We start from the raw sequence: 18693 nt of genomic DNA on the forward strand, positions 1-18693 counted from the left end.
TTGAGTTGGAGATATTGAGAATTTTTGTGAAAACTTTCCTAAACTATAAATTGAGGATTTGAAGGTTGATTTGAGGTCGGAATTAGATAACTTTTGTATGGTTAGACTCATATCGGAATGGCTATTTCGATTTTGTACGTTTGGTCAGGTTTCAAGGTGCGGGCTCGGGGTTGACTTTTTTATTTTCTTTAAGGATCGCAACTTTATAATTCGGAATCATTTCCTATGGTTTGTAGTTATGGTATTAAGTTATTTTGGCTAGATTCGAGCCGTCCGGAGTTAGATTTTTGCGGAATAGGCTTACTAGTGGGTTGTTTAGCTTGTTTAAGGTAAGCATCTTGCCTAACTTTGTGTGGAAGAACTACCCCTTAGGACTTGGGTTAATTTTTGATATTTGGTTTATGTGAAAGACGTGTACATGAGGTGACGAGTGTGTTCACGGGCTAATATGTGATATTATGACCGGTTTAGTCTCTTAGACTCTTTCATGCATTTAATTAAAAATTGAAATATTATGTTAGATCTTCCATTGTTAAATTGCTCTTACATGCTTTACTTGATATTGTTATCACATGCTCTATCCTTTATTTTAATTGCCTTTGTTATCTCTCTTATTGTCATGTTACCTCATTTTGTTTATCTATATTGATTACACGCAATTCTTATCATGTATTCACTCCTTGTTGCCTTTGTTGCTTTAAATTTCGTGATATCTTACATTATTGAACTGCCTTATAGTCATTTATTTTCTCATCTTCAATTATTTGCCTATACTATATCGTGTTCAGTTTTTCTTATCCTAGTAGGTGTCTTGACCTGGCCTCGTCACTACTCTACCGAGATTAGGCTTGATACTTATTAGGTATCGTCGTGGAGTACTCATACTATGCGTCTGCATATTTTTGTGCAGATCTAGGTACTTCAGCTCAGGCTAGGAATCGGTGATTTGACTATACATTTCAGAGACTTCAATGCATATGTGCTTGGCGCTCGCAGGCCTCGGTGTCACCTTTTGTCCTTACTCTTACTACTGTTTACTCTTTTTTTTTAGACAATTATGTACTAGGGATTTATAGTGTATTACTGTAGAGCGTATGATTAAGTTCCACTAGTTTTGGGAATGTTGTTACAGATGCTCTATTTTGGAGTTATTATGAGTTTTATCAAATTATCTTATTATCTTAGTTGTTAATTCTGACATCCTAAGGTGGGAAATTGGGGTCGTGATAAGTCGGTATCAAAGCTCTAGGTTCATAGGTACTACGAGTCATAAGCAAGTTTAGTAGAGTCTTGTTGATTTGTACGGAGACGTCTGTACTTATCTTCGAGAGGCTACGAAACGGTTAGGAAAATTCCACTTCTTTGATTCCTTATCGTGCGAAGTTATTGATTTCGAAATTTGAGTTTTGTCATTCTATTCTCTCATAGATGGTGAAGACACGCACAACTGAATCTGATGATATGAAACTCGTGCCTCCTACTAGAGCCGTGCGAGGCCTGGGCCGGGGTAGGGGACGAGGAGGAGCACGTGGTGCAGCTAGAGCACTTACCCGAGCAGCGACTGAGGAGGCACCAGTAGCCCCGGTTGAGGGACAGACACTCGAGACACCTGTTGCTGCCCTTGGACTTCAGGAGACTCTAGCACAGTTTTTGAGCATGTTCGGCACTCTAGATCAGGCGGGATTGATTCCCCTTGCACCAGCTACATCTAAGGCTAGGGGAGGAGCTCAGATTCCCGCAACCCACACTCTAGAGTAGCGGGTCCTTATTAATCAGGTCCTGGGGGTTATGTCGGCGTAGCCTGTTGTTACAGTTCAGACTAAGGTTAGGCACCCAGCATCTGAGGAGGAGCAGAGGAGACTTGAATGGTTCAAGAAGTATGATCCTCCTACTTTCAGCGGCACAACTACCAATGATGCGCAAGGCTTTCTAGAGAAGTGCAATAGTATTGTCCTTACCATGGGTATTGTGGAGGTGAGCGGAGTTGCTTTTACTATATTTCAACTATTAGGAACAGCATATCAGTGGTGGCACGCTTACAAGAAGGGTAGGCCAGCTGATCCAGCCCCACTCACTTGGGCTCAGTTTTCAGAGATGTTTCATAGAGAGTTTACTCCCCAGACCCTTCGGTATGCATTGCGCACAGAGTTGGAGCAGCTACATCATGGGACTATGACAGTGTCAGAGTGTGCTATGAGATTCAGTGAGTTGTCCCGGCATGCACCTATCTTGGTTTCTACAGTCAGAGGGTGAGTCTGCAGATTCATCGAGGAACTCAACCATGGTATTAGATTCAGCATGACTCGAGAGTTGTAGATAGACACTCCGTATCAGCAAGTGGTAGAGATTGCATGGAGGTTGGAGTGTATGTGGGGCTAAGAGAAAGATGACAGGGAGGCCAAGAGGCCTCGGGGTACTAGAGGATTTAGTGGTGGCCATGCTGCAACTACAACCTGTCATGGTAGGGGGTATGTGAGTCGGCTAGTTCATTCAGCACTTCCAGCTACTAGCAGTGCTCCGGTTATTTCTAGGCCTTAGGTTTCCCACTATGCACAACCACTTTCTGGTGCACATCCCACGCGGGGTGCCTTTAGCGGTTAGTCCAGCCAATCAGGCCAGAATTAGTTTCAGCAGTCGTGCCCACCGAGAGCTTGCTTTGAGTGTGGTGATACCAGGCATATGGTGAGGGACTACTATCACGCCCCGACCTTGGGGAGCATGACCGGCGCTCAACTGGGATGCCCGAGTCAAGCAAGCCCTTATAATACCATCTACCCCACTCGCCCATGAATAAAGAGAAGATACATTTGTATTATTAATTAAACATTGAGTGGATTCCATGAACAATTCCAATTCCTTTACCATTAGTCACTTCATCTTATAGTCTCAAAATACATACACAATCATAGTTAAAGTGTAACAAGTGATTCAAATACAACAAGGCTAGTTTGACTTTCCCAACACCTATATACAACCCACACTTTAGCTATGGAGCCTCTACGGATACAAAATACTATGATAACACCGGCAACAAGGCCCCGACTATACCTCAAAACATAATACACATGGGAAAAAAGATACACGACCCCAAATGAAGTGTGGCTCACCAAATCTGCTGAGAAGAGGGTGTACTGCTATCAATGATCAATGTCACCTACTGCAGAACCACCTACATCCATTAAAGATGCAGCGCCCCCGTCAAAAGGAACGTTAGTACATATGGAATAGTACTAGTATGTAAGAGTAACACCCTCTCGTTAGAACAAATGATAACACAATGAAGGACAGTCATAAATCAACGGAAGCCTCAGACAATACTAAAACATCAAATTAGGAGCAAGATAAGTGTCAAATAAATTTCCATTATTTTAGGTTGGGAGATCATAGCACCGATATACCACCGTGAATTTAGCACGAAGTCCGATCTCATCCCGATCAGCTAGGTCGTCTTACCTAAAGATATCAACCACACTCACAATCGCTATCACAGTTCCAATCATTATCTCGATCATAATTTTCAGCACAATCACCACCATGTGTTCGGAATGGCATTCGATAACGACCTGACCGGCTAGGCCATCTCACCACAATGCCGTATGGATTGACATTACCCTTTTCTAGGAGTCATCTCATCCCAATAAAGAGGAATATTTAGTCACATCAATCTCGCCCCAAATAAGGGAAATAATTACAATCCATTCCTACACCGGCATGTGTAGTTTCGGGGTTAGGATATTTCAACCCACCCTTCCTCGGTGATTAACGATACTCCCAAAGTCTTTTAAACGTTTCTTAGTTTCATTGGCACTAGTGGCCCCAAATGTAATATCATTCTTAGCACATTGGTCGTATTTCATGTTTCATGCTCTGCTCACATCTTTCACTTTTAAACATCATCACAAATTATTAACAACAAAGTATTTTTATTCAAGACTTGAGTACACATGTGAGAAAGTAAGAGTCTTAAGCACATTGATATTTCTTACACAATTTGGCATAATAGTTTTCGCTTGAATCACGACTTGAAGTTATAGCATTTAGACATGCAACCCATACTTTGAACATATTCAAATAGAATATAACATAACAAGAACATTGGAATACATATTGAACATATATCTTTCGAGACAAGACTTATTCGGAATAATTAATTCATAATGAACAACTTGGGACTTACAATGATATTGTGGGGTTCAATTCTAAGAGATGAGTTTAGCCAACATACCTTGCCTTGAGCCTTTTAAATTACTACAATGTTCTGGAATTCTTAGCCATTTCGATATATTTAGAAATATAGAAAAATTAAACACAAATTAGGAGAGAGTTTATGGTTCCAGCTCATTTTAGCATTTTATCAAACACTAGGCAGGTATTATGATTTCAAGGTCCTCCTATGGTGGATTCCTCCATCCCACTACCCAATTTAGCTCACCATTCTTCCCCTAACCCTTGATAGTATATGCATGCATAATGGACAACTCCCACACCCAAGATTTGCTTTTCTCATTACGTATTTTCAGTAAAATTGCGAAACTGAGGGCTAGGGAGTAGAATCTTACCTCTAGGATGAAGACATGGTGAAATTTCTTGTGAATTCTTCAACTATGAGCAAGATTTAATTATCAATAAGCTTAGGAACTTCCCCTCACTCTATGGTAATCCCCCTCTCTAGAAATATCATTTTTTGCTTCAAAAGTGGTCATTTACTTCAATATATCGAAATAGAGTCGGGTAAAAAATTAGAAAAAAACAAAAAGAAGCCCCGATGTTGATCTGCCTTCTGCGGTCCACAAAATTAACCGCATAATGGCCCTTCGAAACTGGGCACTCCTGCCTCACTCTGCGACCGGTCTGCGGTCCGCAGACCTATTCCGTTGTCGCATAATGTGCCGCAGAATTTCCCTCCGAAAATGTTTTTGTTGGATCTGAGATGGGTTGTGCGGCCTGCGAAATGATTATGCGGCCACATAATGGTCCAAAAAGTTTGCCCAAATTTTGCTTCAGTCTGCGGCAGATCTGCGGTCCGCAGATTAGTTATGCGACTGCAGAAATGCCCTGCACTTTCAAAACTTTTCTTCAACTCCCCAACGCAATATTCGATCCAAAAAGTCTGAACTGCGGCGAGCAAGCTCGCCGCGAAGAATCTCTACAATCATTAACACATAAGTTCACTTCAACACCACAAAAACCCAAGTTTTTAAGTAAACTTTTATGTGGCCTTACATCCTCCCCGCTTAAGATCATTCGTCCTCGAATGAAGGCCAAAATCCGCCATTAGAAACCAATGTGACTCAGCTGCTATATCACATACCAATAGTTCCAAACTTTTGACTAACTCCCCAAATTTCCAAATTATTTGCTAGAGTTTCCCCTATAACTGGGCCTATCCACCAGTCACAGAATCCCAGAAACTAACCCTTACAACATATACATGAACCAACGACGCAATATAACATAAAAACAATGCCAACCGTGGCCTCACGAGCAGTATATCACCAAAAAGGAACACCCTTAACGTCAACTGTACAAATGATACATAATTCATAGAAGGTAAACTCTTAGCATTTTCATAGAACACAACTTTATAAATACATGGCTATTCAAAAAAATGAGGGTATTTCTTCTTCATTTCTTTCTCGGCCTCCCAGGTGGCCTCTTCAACCTGCTAGTTCCGCCATAGTACTTTCACGAAGGCAATCTCTTTGTTCCTCAACTTTCAAACATGCCTATCGAGAATGGCAACTGGAATTTCTTCATAAGTCAATTCTTCATTAACCTCAATAGTCTCAACCGGAATAATAAGCGATGGATCTCCAACCACCTTCTCCAACATGGATACATGAAACACCGGGTGCAGTAAAGACATCTCTAGAGGTACTTCTAGCATGTAAGCCACCTGACCAATCCTCTGAATAATTTTGTACTGTCCGACATACCTCGGACTCAACTTCCCTTTCTTACCAAACCGCATTATACCCTTCATGGGGGAAACTTTCAAGAATACCCAATCATCCTCTTTAAAATCCAAATCCTATCATCCTCTTTAAAATCCAAATCCTTGAGATGCACATCCGAATAGGACTTCTGACGACTCTGAGCAGTTTTTAACTGCACTGTAATGATCTTAACATTTTCCATAGACCGATGCATGAGGTCTGGTCCTATCAACTCCGCTTCCCAATCTCGAACCACCCAATGGGAGTTCTACATTTGCTACCATATAAAGCCTCGAACGGTGCCATCTAAATGCTAGCATGATAACTGTTGTTGTAGGAAAACTCTATGAGCGGAAAATGATCATCCCACTTCCCTTGAAGTCAAGAACACAAGCGCGCAACATATCCTCAAGCTTGTGAATAGTCCGCTCTACCTGCCCGTCAGTCTGCGGGTGAAAGGTTGTACTAAGACTCACCTGAGTACCCAAACCTTGCTGAAATTTCTTCCAAAAATTAGCCGTGAACTGTGCCCCTCGATCTAAGATAATATAAACTGGAGTGCCATGCAACCTGACTATTTCCTTGATATACAACTGAGCATATTGTTCTGCTATGTCGGTAGCCTTAACAGGTAAGAAGTATGCTGATTTTGTGAGTCGATCCACAATTACCCAAATCGAGTCGAACTTGTGAGGTAGTCCCACCACAAAGTCCATATTGATCATCTCCCACTTCCACATGGGAATTTCTATGTTCTATGCCAACCCATCGGGCCTTTGGCTCTCGGCCTTCATTTGCTGACAATTTGGACATCTTGCCACAAAGTCTGCTACATTCCTCTTCATATCATTCCACCAGTAGACTTCCCTAAGATCATGATACATCATTGTAGAGCCCGTGTGCACGAAATAGCTAGAAATGTGAGCCTCGATCATGATTCTTTCTCGGAGACCATCTACATTTAGAGCACATAGTCGCCCTTAGTACCTTAGAGTACCATCATCCATGCTAAGAGAAAAGGCCATGGTCTTATGTTTATGAATCCCCTCCTTCAATTGTACCAATAATGGATCGGTGTATTGCTTCTCCTTGACTTCCACCACAAGCGACGATTCAGTCCTATTTTGCACAATCACCCCTCCTTCATTAGAGTCCGCAATACAAACCCCAAACTAGCCAACTGATGTACCTCCTTGGCAAACGGCCTTTGATATGCCTCCAACTGAGCCAAACTGCCCATAGATTTCCGGCTAAGAGCATCTGCCATAACAGTAGCCTTCCCCGGATGATATAGGATATCGATATCATAATCCTTAAGTAACTCAAGCCATCTTCTCTACCTCAGATTCAATTCCTTCTATTTGAAAATATATTGAAGGCTCTTATGGTTTGTGAATATATCCACATGGACCCCATGTAAATAATGACGCCAAATATTTGACACAAAGACCACTGTTGCAAGCTCTAAGTCATGTGTTGGATAGTTCTTTTCATGATTCTTGAGTTGCCTAGAAGCATAAGATATCACCTTGCCATGTTGCATTAATACACACCCAAGTCTGATTATTCAAGCATCGCAATATACTACAAACCCATATGTACCGTCTAGTATAGTCAACACTGGTGTCGTAGTCAATCTCGATTTTAACTCCTGGAAGCTCCTTTCACAAGCATCTGACCATTGGAACTTAACCACCTTCTACGTCAATTCAGTCAATAGAGAGGCAATGGTAGAGAACCCCTCCACAAACTTCATGTAATATCCAGCTAAGCCCAAGAAACTGTGAATCTCAGTTGGGGTAGTAGGGCTAGGCCAATTCTCTACAATAATCAACACATAAGTTCACTTCGGCACAATAAAACCCCAGGTTTTTAAGTAAAATTTTATGAGGCCTTAAAACTACCCTAGACTCTGGAAGGGTGCACCTCCACAGACTACTTAGGTTCTATGGATTCCACAAGGTTTACAGGCCATGGATGCTGCTCCAGTTGTTGCCCTACATGCATCGCCAACTAGGGGTGGAGGTTAGGCAGGTAGAGGTCGCCCTAGAGGGGGAGGCTATGCTCATTTCTATGCTTTTCGGGTAGGACAAACGCTACCACTTCAGATGTTGTCATCACAGATATTGTTTCGGTCTGTCACAGGGATGCCTGAGTTTTATTTTATCCAGGCTCCACTTACTCATATGTGTTATCTTACTTTTCCTCGTATTTGGATATATCAAGTGATTCCTTGAGTGCTCATGTATGTGTCCACGCCTGTGGGAGATTCTATTATTGTAGACCATGTTTATCGGTCGTGTTTAGTTGTTATTGGTGGTTTTGAGACCAAAGTTGATCTATTGTTACTCAATATGGAAGACTTGGATGTGATCTTGGGCTCAGACTAGTTGTCACCCTATTACGCTATTCTGGATTGTCACACCAAGACTTTGACATTGGCTATTCCAGGTTTCCTGCGGTTGGAGTGGAGGGGTACATTGGATCATATTCCTAGCAGGGTTGTATCCTTTCTAAAGGCATAACGAATGGTTGAGAAGGGGTGTGAGGCATACTTAGACTTTGTGAGAGATGCTAGTGTTGATACTCCTACCGTTGAGTCACTTCCGATAGTGAGAGATTTCCCAGATGTATTTCCAATAGATCTATCGAGCATTCCGCTTGATAGGGATATTTATTTTGGTATTAACTTGATGTAAGGAATGCAACCCATTTCTATTCCACCATATTGTATGGCACTTGTGGAGTTGAAGGAATTTGAAGACTAGCTTCAAGAGTTACTTGATAAAGGTTTCATCCGGCCTAATGTGCCACCTTGGGGTGCTCCGGTTCTATTTGTGAAGAAGAAAGATGGTACTATGCGGATGTGTATTGATTATAGGTACTTAAACAATGTCACAGTCGAGAACAAGTATCCATTACCACGCAATTATGACTTATTTGACCAGCTTCAGGGTGCTAGAGTGTTCTCGAAGATTTATTTGAGGTCAATGTATAATCAACGGAAGATTTGGGATTTGGATAGTCCGAAGACTGCTTTCAGGACTCGGTATGGTCACTATGAGTTTCTAATGACGTCATTTGAGATGACCAACGCCCTAGCAGCATTCATCTACCTGATGAGCAGTGTATTGCATCTATATCTTGATTCTTTCATCATCGTATTCATTGACAACATCTTGGTGTATTCCAGCAGTCGGGAAGATAATGAGCAGTATTTGAGGATGGTGATGTAGTCCTTGAGGGGAAGAATTTATATGCAAAATTTTCAAAGTGTGAATTTTGGCTCGATTCGGAAGCCATTTGGGTCATGTGTTATCTATTGAGGGGATAAGGTAGTTCAGAGTTGGCCTAGACCATCTTCGGCTACTGAGATTCAGAGTTTCCTTGGTTTGACCGGATATTATCGTCATTTCGTAGAGGGTTTCTCGTCTATTGCTTTACCTTTGAACAGATTGAACCAAAATGGTGCTCTATTCAGGTGGTCTAACGAGTGTGAGGAGAGATTTCAGAAGCTCAAGACTGCCTTGACCATAGCTCTAGTTCTAGTTTTTCCTTCACGATCGGGTTCATATATGGTTTATTATGATGCTTTGCGGATTGGTATTGGGTGTGTCTTGATGCAGGAGGGCAGGGTGATTGCTTATGCTTCGCGCCAGTTGAATCCCTATGACTACCCCGTTCATGATCTAGAGTTGGCAACTTTTGTTGATGCATTGAAGATTTGGAGGCATTATCTCTACATCGTGTCTTGCAATGTATTTATAGATCATCGGATTCTACAATAGTTGTTTAAGCAAAAGGTCCTGAACTTGAGGCAGCAGAGGTTGTTAGAGTTGCTGAAAGACTATGGTATCACTATTTTATACCATCCCGGGAAGGCCAATGTGGTGGATGATGCCTTGAGTAGGAAGGCGAAGAGTATGGGTAGACTTGCATATATTCTAATTAGTGAGAGACCATTAGCATTGGATGTTCAGGCATTGGCCAATCAGCTTGTGAGATTGGATGTTTTGGAGCCCAGCTGGGTTCTAGCTTGCATGGTTTCTCAGTCTTCTTTGTATGAGCGCATCAGAGAACGTCAGTATGAATACCCCCATTTGCTTGTCCTTGAGGACACGGTGTAGCACGATGATGATAAGGAGGTTTCTATAGGAGATGATGGGGTTTTACGGATGCAGGGCCGGATATGTGTGCCCAATATGGATGGGTTGCGTGAGTTGATTCTTGAGGAGGCCCCCAGTTCACGTACTCTATTCATCCTGGTGCCACTATGATGTATTAGGATTTTAGGTAGCATTATTGGTGGAGAAGAATGAAGAAAGATATAGTGGAGTATGTGGCTCGGTGCTTGAACTGTCAGTAGGTGAAGTACGAGCATCAGAGGCCGGGCGGTTTGCTTCAGAGACTTAAGATTACCGAGTGGAAGTGGGATCGTATCACCAAGGATTTTATTGTTGGTCTCCCACGAACTTTAATGAAATTTGATGTAGTGTAGGTGATTGTGGATAGGCTAACCAAGTCTGCACATTTCATTGCAGTTGTGACTATCTAGTCTTCTAAGTAACTGGCTCAGATTTATATTCGTGAGATTGTTCGTCTCCATGGCATTCCGGTGCCCATTATCTCCGATCGGGGCATGCAATTTACATCACATTTCTTGAGAGTCGTGCAGCGCGAGTTAGGCACACGGGTTGAGTTTAGTACAACATTTCATCCCAGACGGACGGACAGTCTGAGCGCACCATTCAGATCTTAGAGGATATGCTACGTGCCTGTGTTTTGGATTTCGGGGGTTCATAGGATCAGTACTTGCCGCTGGCAGAGTTTGCGTACAACAATGGCTACCAATCGAGTATTCAGATAGATCCTTATGAGGCCTTATATGGGAGGCGGTGTTGCTCTCTAGTTGGTTGGTTTGAGCCGGGGGAGGCTAGGTTGTTGTGCACTAATCTGGTTCGGGAGGCCTTGGAAAAGGTCAAGCTGATTCAGGATCGGCTCCGTACAACACAATCTAGACAGAAGAGTTATGTTGATCGGAAGGTTTGTGATGTAAAATTTATGGGAGATAGGGGTTTGCAGCGGGTTTCACCTATGAAGGATGTGATGAGATTCGAGAAAAAGGGAAACTTGAGCCCTAGGTATATTGGTCCTTTTGAGATCCTTGAGAGGGTGGGGGAGGTTGCCTACAGGCTTGCATTGCCACCCAGCTTATCGGCAGTTCACCCGATGTTCTATGTTTCCATGTTCCGGAAGTATTATGGTGATTCATCCCATGTGTTAGATTTCAGCTCAGTCCAATTGGGCAAGGATTTGACTTATGTTGAGGTGTTGGTGCCCATCTTGGACAGGCAGGTTCGAAAGTTGAGGTCAACGAATATTACTTTAGCAAAGGTTCAATGGAGGGGTCAACCAGTTGACGAGGCAACTTGGGAGACCTAGCATGATATGTGCACCTGTTATCCTCACCTTTTAAGCACTTCAGGTATGTCTCTATACGCGTTCGAGGATGGACGTTTGTTTTAAAAGGGGGAGAATGTAACGACCTGGTCGGATGTTTGAGTATTTTAGCCTTGTTTACCAATTTATTGCCTCATCTATGTTCAATTGTTGTTATGTGACTTGTCGGGATGGTTGGTTTGGCTTCGAGTGAGTTTCAGAGTGAATTGGGACACTCCGTCCCAAGGTTGGAAGCTTAAGTTGAAAGAGTTTATCAAAGTTTGACTTTTTGTGTAAATGACTCCGGAATGGAGTTTTGATTGTTTCGAGAGTTTCGTATGGTGATTTTGGACTTAGGCGTATGTCTGTATATTGATTTGGAGGTTCGTAGGTTGGTTTGGGGCTTTTGGGCGAAAGTTGGAAAGTTGAAGGTTTGGAAGGTTGATATGTTTAACCGAGGGTTGAATTTATTGACATCGGGCTTGAATTGTGGTTCTTGGAGTTGGTATAGGTCTGATGTGTCATTTAGGACTTGCATGAAAAATTTGAGCTCATTTGGAGTTGGTTTGGTATGACTCGGTATTTGTTTTAGAAGTTGAATGTTCATTGATTCAATCGGCTTAAAATGGGGTGTGATTCGTAGATTTGATGTTGTTTGATGTGATTTAAGGCCTCGAATAGGTTTGTGTTATGTTTTAGGACTTGATGGTATGTTTGGAATGGGTCATGGGGGCCCCAGGGGGCCAAAGGTGTGGTTCGGATCAAATTTGGATCTATTTTGGACTTAGGAAGATTGATGTTGAACAACTGAGTTATGGTGTCATCACACCTGCAGTGGGCTTGGCCGCATATGCGGTAGGAGATCACAGAAGCGAAAGGAGGCTGGCTAGGGGAAAGTAGCAGGTGCATACATCTGGGCGCAGGTGCGCACGCGCATAAGCGGCGACTAGTCTGCAGAAGCAGAATTCGGGCGAGCCTTGAAGGACTGCAGGTTCGGTCAGGTTCAGTATAAGTGGACGCACAGATGCGCTCTTGGTTCGCAGAAGCAGAAGCGCATGTGCGTTGTATGTTCCGTAGAAGCGGAAATTACTGAGCCTTAGTGGGGCCGCATCTATGATGGTTTTTCCGCAGATACGACAGGGAGGTCGTAGGTGGGAAAAGCTCGTGCAGAAAAAGTGTGAAATCGAGGATTTATTTCATTTTTCACATTTTAAGTTAGAGAGCTCGGTTTTGGGCGATTTTGAAGGGGATTTTCAAGGAATGGATCGGGGTAAGTGTTTTTGACTAGGATTTGTTTATTATTCATGATTCCATTATTGTTTTTATCATTTAATTATTTATTTGAGTTGGAGAAATTGGGGACTTTTGTGAAAGCTTTCCTAAACTATAAATTGAGGATATAAAGTTTGATTTGAGGTCGGAATTGTACAATTTTTGTATGGTTGGACTCGTATCGGAAAGGGTATTCAGATTTTGTAAGTTTGGTCGGGTTCCGAGGTGTGAGCCTGGGTTGCCTTTTTTAGTTGACTTTTTAATTTTCTTTCAAGATTTCAATTTTATTATCCGGAATCATTTTCAATGGTTTGTATTTATGGTATTAATTTATTTTGGCTAGATTCGAGCCGTTCCGGGTTGGATTTTCACAGAATATGCTTACTATTGGGTCGATTTAGCTTGTTTGGGGTAAGTATCTTGCCTAACTTTGTGTGGAGGAACTACCCCTTAGGACTTGGGTCGATTTGTGTTATTTAGATTATGTGAAAGATGTGTACACGAGGTGACGAGTGTGTGCACGGGTTTATATGTGGTATTATGACCGGTTTAGATTCTTAAACTCTTTCATGCATTTAATTATAAATGAAATATCATGTTAGATCTTCCATTGTTAAATTGCTCTTACATGCTTTACTTGATGTTGTTATCACATGTTATATCCTTATTGTCAAACATGCTCTTATATGCCTTAATTGCCTTTGTTATCTCTCTTATTGTCATGTTACCTCCTTATTTGTCGAGTTATTCTTATTTGATGTCGTTGACTATTGAGATAGCTTTCCTTGTTGAGTAATTCTCGCTCATTTGGTTATTATTGAGATTCTTGTTCGTATTGTCACGACCCAAAACTAACCCCCTGTCGTGATGGCGCCTATCGTGGAACTAGGCAAGCCGACTCATTTCCAAAACAAAACGATATTTTCATTTCAAAGATAATTTCAAGGTTATCTAACATAAAAACCTCCATTTAAAGAGTTCAAATCAAAGAAAAACAAAAGTGCGGAAAAGAAAAGCCCGACATCGGGGTGTCACTAGCCATGAGCATCTACTACGATCTGTCTAACAATGTCAAGGCTAACTCAGCCTGGAAAATAGCTAAATACAACTAGAGGAAGACAAGAGGGAGAAGAGCAGGGGCTGCGATCGCCAAACAGCTACCTTGCTATCTCAAAGAAAATCTACAACCAGAACACTCAATAACCGCTACGGTGTCCAGCCACACCTGAATCTGCACACAGGGTGCAGGGAGTAACGTGAGTACGCCAACTCAGTAAGTAACAACAATAAATAAAGACTGAGCAGTAGTGACGAGCAATAAGGCATATAACGTTCATATTAGGAAATCTCAGTAAAATACCACATGCTTTTAAAAATCAGGATTTGAATCAAACATCTCGTTTAAACCCAGTTCCAGTAAAAAGAAAATCATTTAAAAACATCTTTCCAATAGTTTTTCAAACAAAGGCTCAATGCAAAGGTGAGCAAAATGATGAAATCATAAACAGCCCCTCGGGCAAACCTCACAGTAACTCGTGCCACTCGGGCATACCTCACAATCACTCTTGCCTCCCAGTCACTCAGCACTCGCACTCAGTATGTACCTGCGCTCACTGGGGGTGTGTACAGACTCCGGAGGGACTCCTTCAGCCCAAGCGCTATAATCTGCACTGACAACTCACGTGCGATAATAATAAAGTATGCTGCAGGCGAGCAGCCCCGATCCACACTCATCCTCACCAATCAGGCCCTCGGCCTCACTCAGTCATAAGTATGCTGCAGGCGGGCAGCCCCGATCCACACTCATCCTCACAAATCAAGCCACTCGGGCATTTCAGTAAAACAGGGCATTCGGCCCAAAACATTTATATGCATCAAAATAAAGTCATAAAACTGAGTTATACAGTAAACAAGTATAAAGATGACTGAGTATAGATTTTTCAATCGAAAATAGTGAGAGGATGATACGAAACAGCCCTAAGGGTCCAAACAGCATTGGCACAAAGCCCAAACATGGCATTCAGCCCAATTTACATAAAATCTTTCTAAATCATATAAGTATCAATGATTTCAACAAAGTATGCAACTTTACAGTTGCTACGGGGCAGACCAAGTCACAAATCCCCAACAGTGCACGCCCACACGCCTATCACCAAGCATGTGTGTCACCTCAAAATAATAGAATGATACGAAATCCGGGGTTTCATACCCTCAGGACTAGATTTACAATCGTTACTTACCTCAAACCGGTCAAATCTCTACCCCCCAATGCTCTTGCCTCTAAACTCGGCCTCCAAATGCTCCAAATCTATTCACAATCAGTATAATACCATCAATATACGCTAATGGAATGAATTCCACAAGAAAAGCTTCAAAATTAGACCAAAACCCGAAATTGGCTCAAAATTCGCCTGTGGGGACCACGTCTCGGAACCCAACAAAAGTTACAAAATCCGAAAGCCCATCCAACCACGAGTCTACCCATACCAATTTTACCAAAATTCGACCTCAACTCGACCTCCAATCTACAAATCTTATTTCCAAATTTCAAAGTTTCAATCTCTGATTTACACCTAAAAATCATGAAATCTAATTGGATTACTCGATGATAATTCAATATTATGGAGTAGAAATGATCACAAGGGACTTACCTCAAGTTTTCCTTGAAAATATAATAAAAATCGCCTCTCCCCAAGCTCCAATTTGTCAAAAATGGCAAATGGGATGAAACTCCCATTTTTATAATTCTGCCCAGACATCCTCGGTTCTGCCTCGATCTTGGCCTTCGATCGAGGTCGTCGATCCTGGGCTCGATCATGCCTCCAATCGTGACCCTCGACCCTGGGCTCGATCATGCCTTCGATCGTGACCCTCGACCCTGGGCTCGATCGTGCCTTCGATCGTGACCCTCGACCCTGGGCTCGATCGTAACCCTCCACCTTGAGCTCGATCTGGGCTTCGATCATGGCCATCGACCCTGAGCTCGATCTGGGCTCGATTCTGGGCAGAAGCAATTTTCAACAGAAGGAAATTGCAGCAGTTGTTTTAGTTCAATCTTTGATCCGTTAACCATCCGAAACTCACCCGAGGCCCTCGGCACCTCAACCAAATATAACAACAAGTCCTAAAACATCATACGAACTTAGTCGAATCCTCAAATCACCTCAAACAACGCTAAAACCATGAATTACACCCCAATTCAAGTCTAATAAACTTTGAAAATTCTAATTTCTACAAACATCTCCGGAACCTATCAAATCACGTCCGATTGACCTCAAATTTTGCACACAAGTCCTAAATGACATAACAGAGGTATTCCAATTTTTTAGAATCAGATTCCGACCCCGATATCAAAAAGTCAACCCCCCGATCAAACTTCTCAAAAATAAAACTTTCGGCATTTCAAGCCTAATTCCTCTACGGACTACCAAATAATATTCCGGACACGTTCCTAAGCCCAAAATCACCCTACGGAGCTATTGGAATTATGAAAATTAGAATCCGAGGTCGTTTACATATAGGTCCATATCCGGTCCACTTTTCTAACTTAAAATTTTCAATTATGAGACTAAGTGTCTTATTTCACCCCGAGTTCCTTCCGGACTGGAACCAACTAACCCAATATAACATAATATAGCTGAATAACACAAAAAGAAGTAGGAATGGGGAAAACAGGGTTATAACTCTCGAAACGACCGGCTGGGTCGTTACATCCTCCCCCTCTTAAACATTTGTTCATCCTCGAATGGGTCTAGAAACATACCTGGAGTCTCGAATAGGCGTGGATATATGCTCTGCATCTCCCGCTCGATCTCCCAAGTGGCCTCCTCCATAGGCTGACCTCTCCATTGCACCTTCACTGAAGCTATATCCTTTGACCTCAACCTTCGAACCTGCCGATCCAAAATAGCCACCTGCTCCACGTCATAAGTCATATCACCCTCTAACTGAACCGTGCTGAAATCCAAAACATGGGATGGATCTCCAATATACTTCCGGAGCATGGAAACATGAAACACTGGATGCACACTCGACAAGTTGGGTGGCAAGGCAAGCTTATAAGCCACCTCTCCTATCCTCTGAAGCACTTCAAAAGGCCCAATGAACCGGGGGCTCAACTTGCCCCTCTTCCCAAACCTCATAACACCCTTCATGGGTGATACTTTCAGCAAAACCTTCTCCCCAACCATAAAAGACACATCACGGACCTTCCTATCCGCGTAGCTCTTCTGCCTAGACTGCGCCGTACGAAGCCGCTCCTGAATCAATTTCACCTTATCTAATGCGTCCTGGACCAAGTCTATACCTAAGAGCCTAGCCTCACCTGGCTCAAACCATCCAACCGGAGATCTACACCTCCTCCCATACAAAGCCTCATACGGAGCCATCTGAATACTCGACTGATAACTGTTGTTACATGCAAACTCCGCGAGTGGCAGAAACTGGTCCCATGAACCCCCAAAATCAATGACACAAGCACGCAACATGTCCTCCAATATTTGAATAGTGCGCTCTGACTGCCTGTCCGTCTGAGGGTGAAAAGGTATGCTTAACTCAACCTGAGTACCCAACTCTCGTTGCACGGCCCTCCAAAACTGCGATGTGAACTAAGTACCCCTATCTGAAATGATGGAAACTGGGACACCATGCAGGCGAACGATCTCTAGGACGTAAATTTCAGCCAACCGCTCTGAAGAGTAAGTAGTACCAATTGGAATGAAGTGCGCGGACTTGGTCAGCCGATCCACAATAACCCAAATAGCGTCGAACTTCCTCGAAGTTTGTGGGAGCCCAACTACAAAGTCCATAGTGATCCGCTCCTACTTCCACTCTGGGATCTCTAACCTCTGAAGCAAGCCACCTGGTCTCTGATGCTCATACTTAACCTGTTGACAGTTTAGACATCGAGCCACAAACCCGACTATATCCTTCTTCATTCGCCTCCACTAATAGTGCTGCCTCAAATCCTGGTACATCTTTGCGGCACCCGGATGGATGGAATACCGCGAGCTGTGGGCCTCTTCAAGAATCAGCTCTCGAAGCCCATCTACATTAGGCACATATATTCAGCCCTGCATTCTCAGCACTCCGTCATCACCAATAGTCACATCCCTAGCATCACCTCTCCGAACCCTATCCTGAAGAACGAGCAAGTGAGGGTCATCATACCGACGCTCCCTGATACGGTCATAAAGAGAAGACCTCGAGAACGCACTAGGCTCCGAAATATCCAATCTGACAAGCTGGCCTGCCAAGGTCTGAACATCTAATACCAAAGGTCTCTCTGCTACTGGAAGATAGGCTAAACTCCCCAAACTCTCTGCCTAGCGACTCAAAGCATCGGCCACCACATTGGCCTTCCCCGGATGGTACAAGATAGTGATATCATAGTCCTTAAGAATCTCCAACCATCTCCGCTGATGCAAATTAAGATCCTTCTACTTTAACAGATACTGCAGACTCTGGTGATCAATATAGATCTCACAACGTACCCCATACAAATAATGACGCCAAATCTTCAAGGCGTGAACAATGGCTGCTAACTCAAGATCATGGATAGGATATCTGTCTTGAGAATATTTGAATCCCGAATCTTCAGCTGGTGATAACCGGACCTCAAATCAATCTTGGAGAACACCCTTGCTCCCTGAAGCTGGTTGAATAAATCATCAATACGAGGCAAAGGATACTTGTTCTTGACTGTGACCTTGTTCAACTGCCTGTAATCAATACACATTCTCATGGAACCATCCTTCTTTTTCACAAATAGAACCGGTGCACCCCAAGGTGACACACTAGGCCGAATAAACCCCTTATCAAGGAGTTCCTGAAGCTGTTCTTTCAATTCCTTCAACTCCGCCGGTGCCATACGATACAGTGGAATAGAAATGGGCTGAGTGCCCGGCACCAAATCAATACCAAAGTCAATATCCCTGTCAGGCGGCATGCCCGATAGGTCTGCAGGAAACACATCCGGAAAATCACGTACCACCGGAGCAGAATAAATGGCAGGAGTCTCTGCACTAACATCCCTCACAAAAGCCAA

General features: G+C 42.9%; 2 protein-coding genes across 2 annotated transcripts; both read left to right on the forward strand.

Annotated features, from left to right (window-relative positions):
* The first annotated feature begins 1428 nt into the window (after positions 1-1428).
* LOC138907801 (uncharacterized) lies at positions 1429-2253 on the forward strand. The gene is made up of 2 exons (XM_070198416.1): positions 1429-1713; positions 1801-2253. Exons 1-2 carry the CDS (start codon positions 1429-1431, stop codon positions 2251-2253), a joined length of 738 nt encoding a protein of 245 aa, XP_070054517.1.
* Positions 2254-8464: 6211 nt separating this feature from the next.
* On the forward strand, positions 8465-11378 carry LOC138907802 (uncharacterized). The gene is made up of 4 exons (XM_070198417.1): positions 8465-8618; positions 8727-9163; positions 9563-9694; positions 10740-11378. The coding sequence occupies exons 1-4, from the start codon at positions 8465-8467 to the stop codon at positions 11376-11378; spliced, it is 1362 nt and encodes a 453-aa protein (XP_070054518.1).
* Positions 11379-18693: the final 7315 nt, after the last annotated feature.

Source organism: Nicotiana tomentosiformis, chromosome 3 (assembly GCF_000390325.3).
Source record: "Nicotiana tomentosiformis chromosome 3, ASM39032v3, whole genome shotgun sequence".
NCBI classification, from domain to species: Eukaryota; Viridiplantae; Streptophyta; class Magnoliopsida; order Solanales; family Solanaceae; genus Nicotiana; species Nicotiana tomentosiformis.

Bases quoted from the DNA above. Each gene is read 5' to 3' on its own strand.
- LOC138907801 (XM_070198416.1), top strand. From the start codon at position 1,429: ATGGTGAAGACACGCACAACTGAATCTGATGATATGAAACTCGTGCCT. The intron at 1,714-1,800 runs GCTAGGGGAGGA...ATGTCGGCGTAG, and splicing joins TTGCACCAGCTACATCTAAG to CCTGTTGTTACAGTTCAGAC.
- LOC138907802 (XM_070198417.1), top strand. From the start codon at position 8,465: ATGGTTGAGAAGGGGTGTGAGGCATACTTAGACTTTGTGAGAGATGCT. The intron at 8,619-8,726 runs GTATTAACTTGA...TACTTGATAAAG, and splicing joins TGATAGGGATATTTATTTTG to GTTTCATCCGGCCTAATGTG. The intron at 9,695-10,739 runs GTATTTATAGAT...GGGGGTTCATAG, and splicing joins TCTACATCGTGTCTTGCAAT to GATCAGTACTTGCCGCTGGC.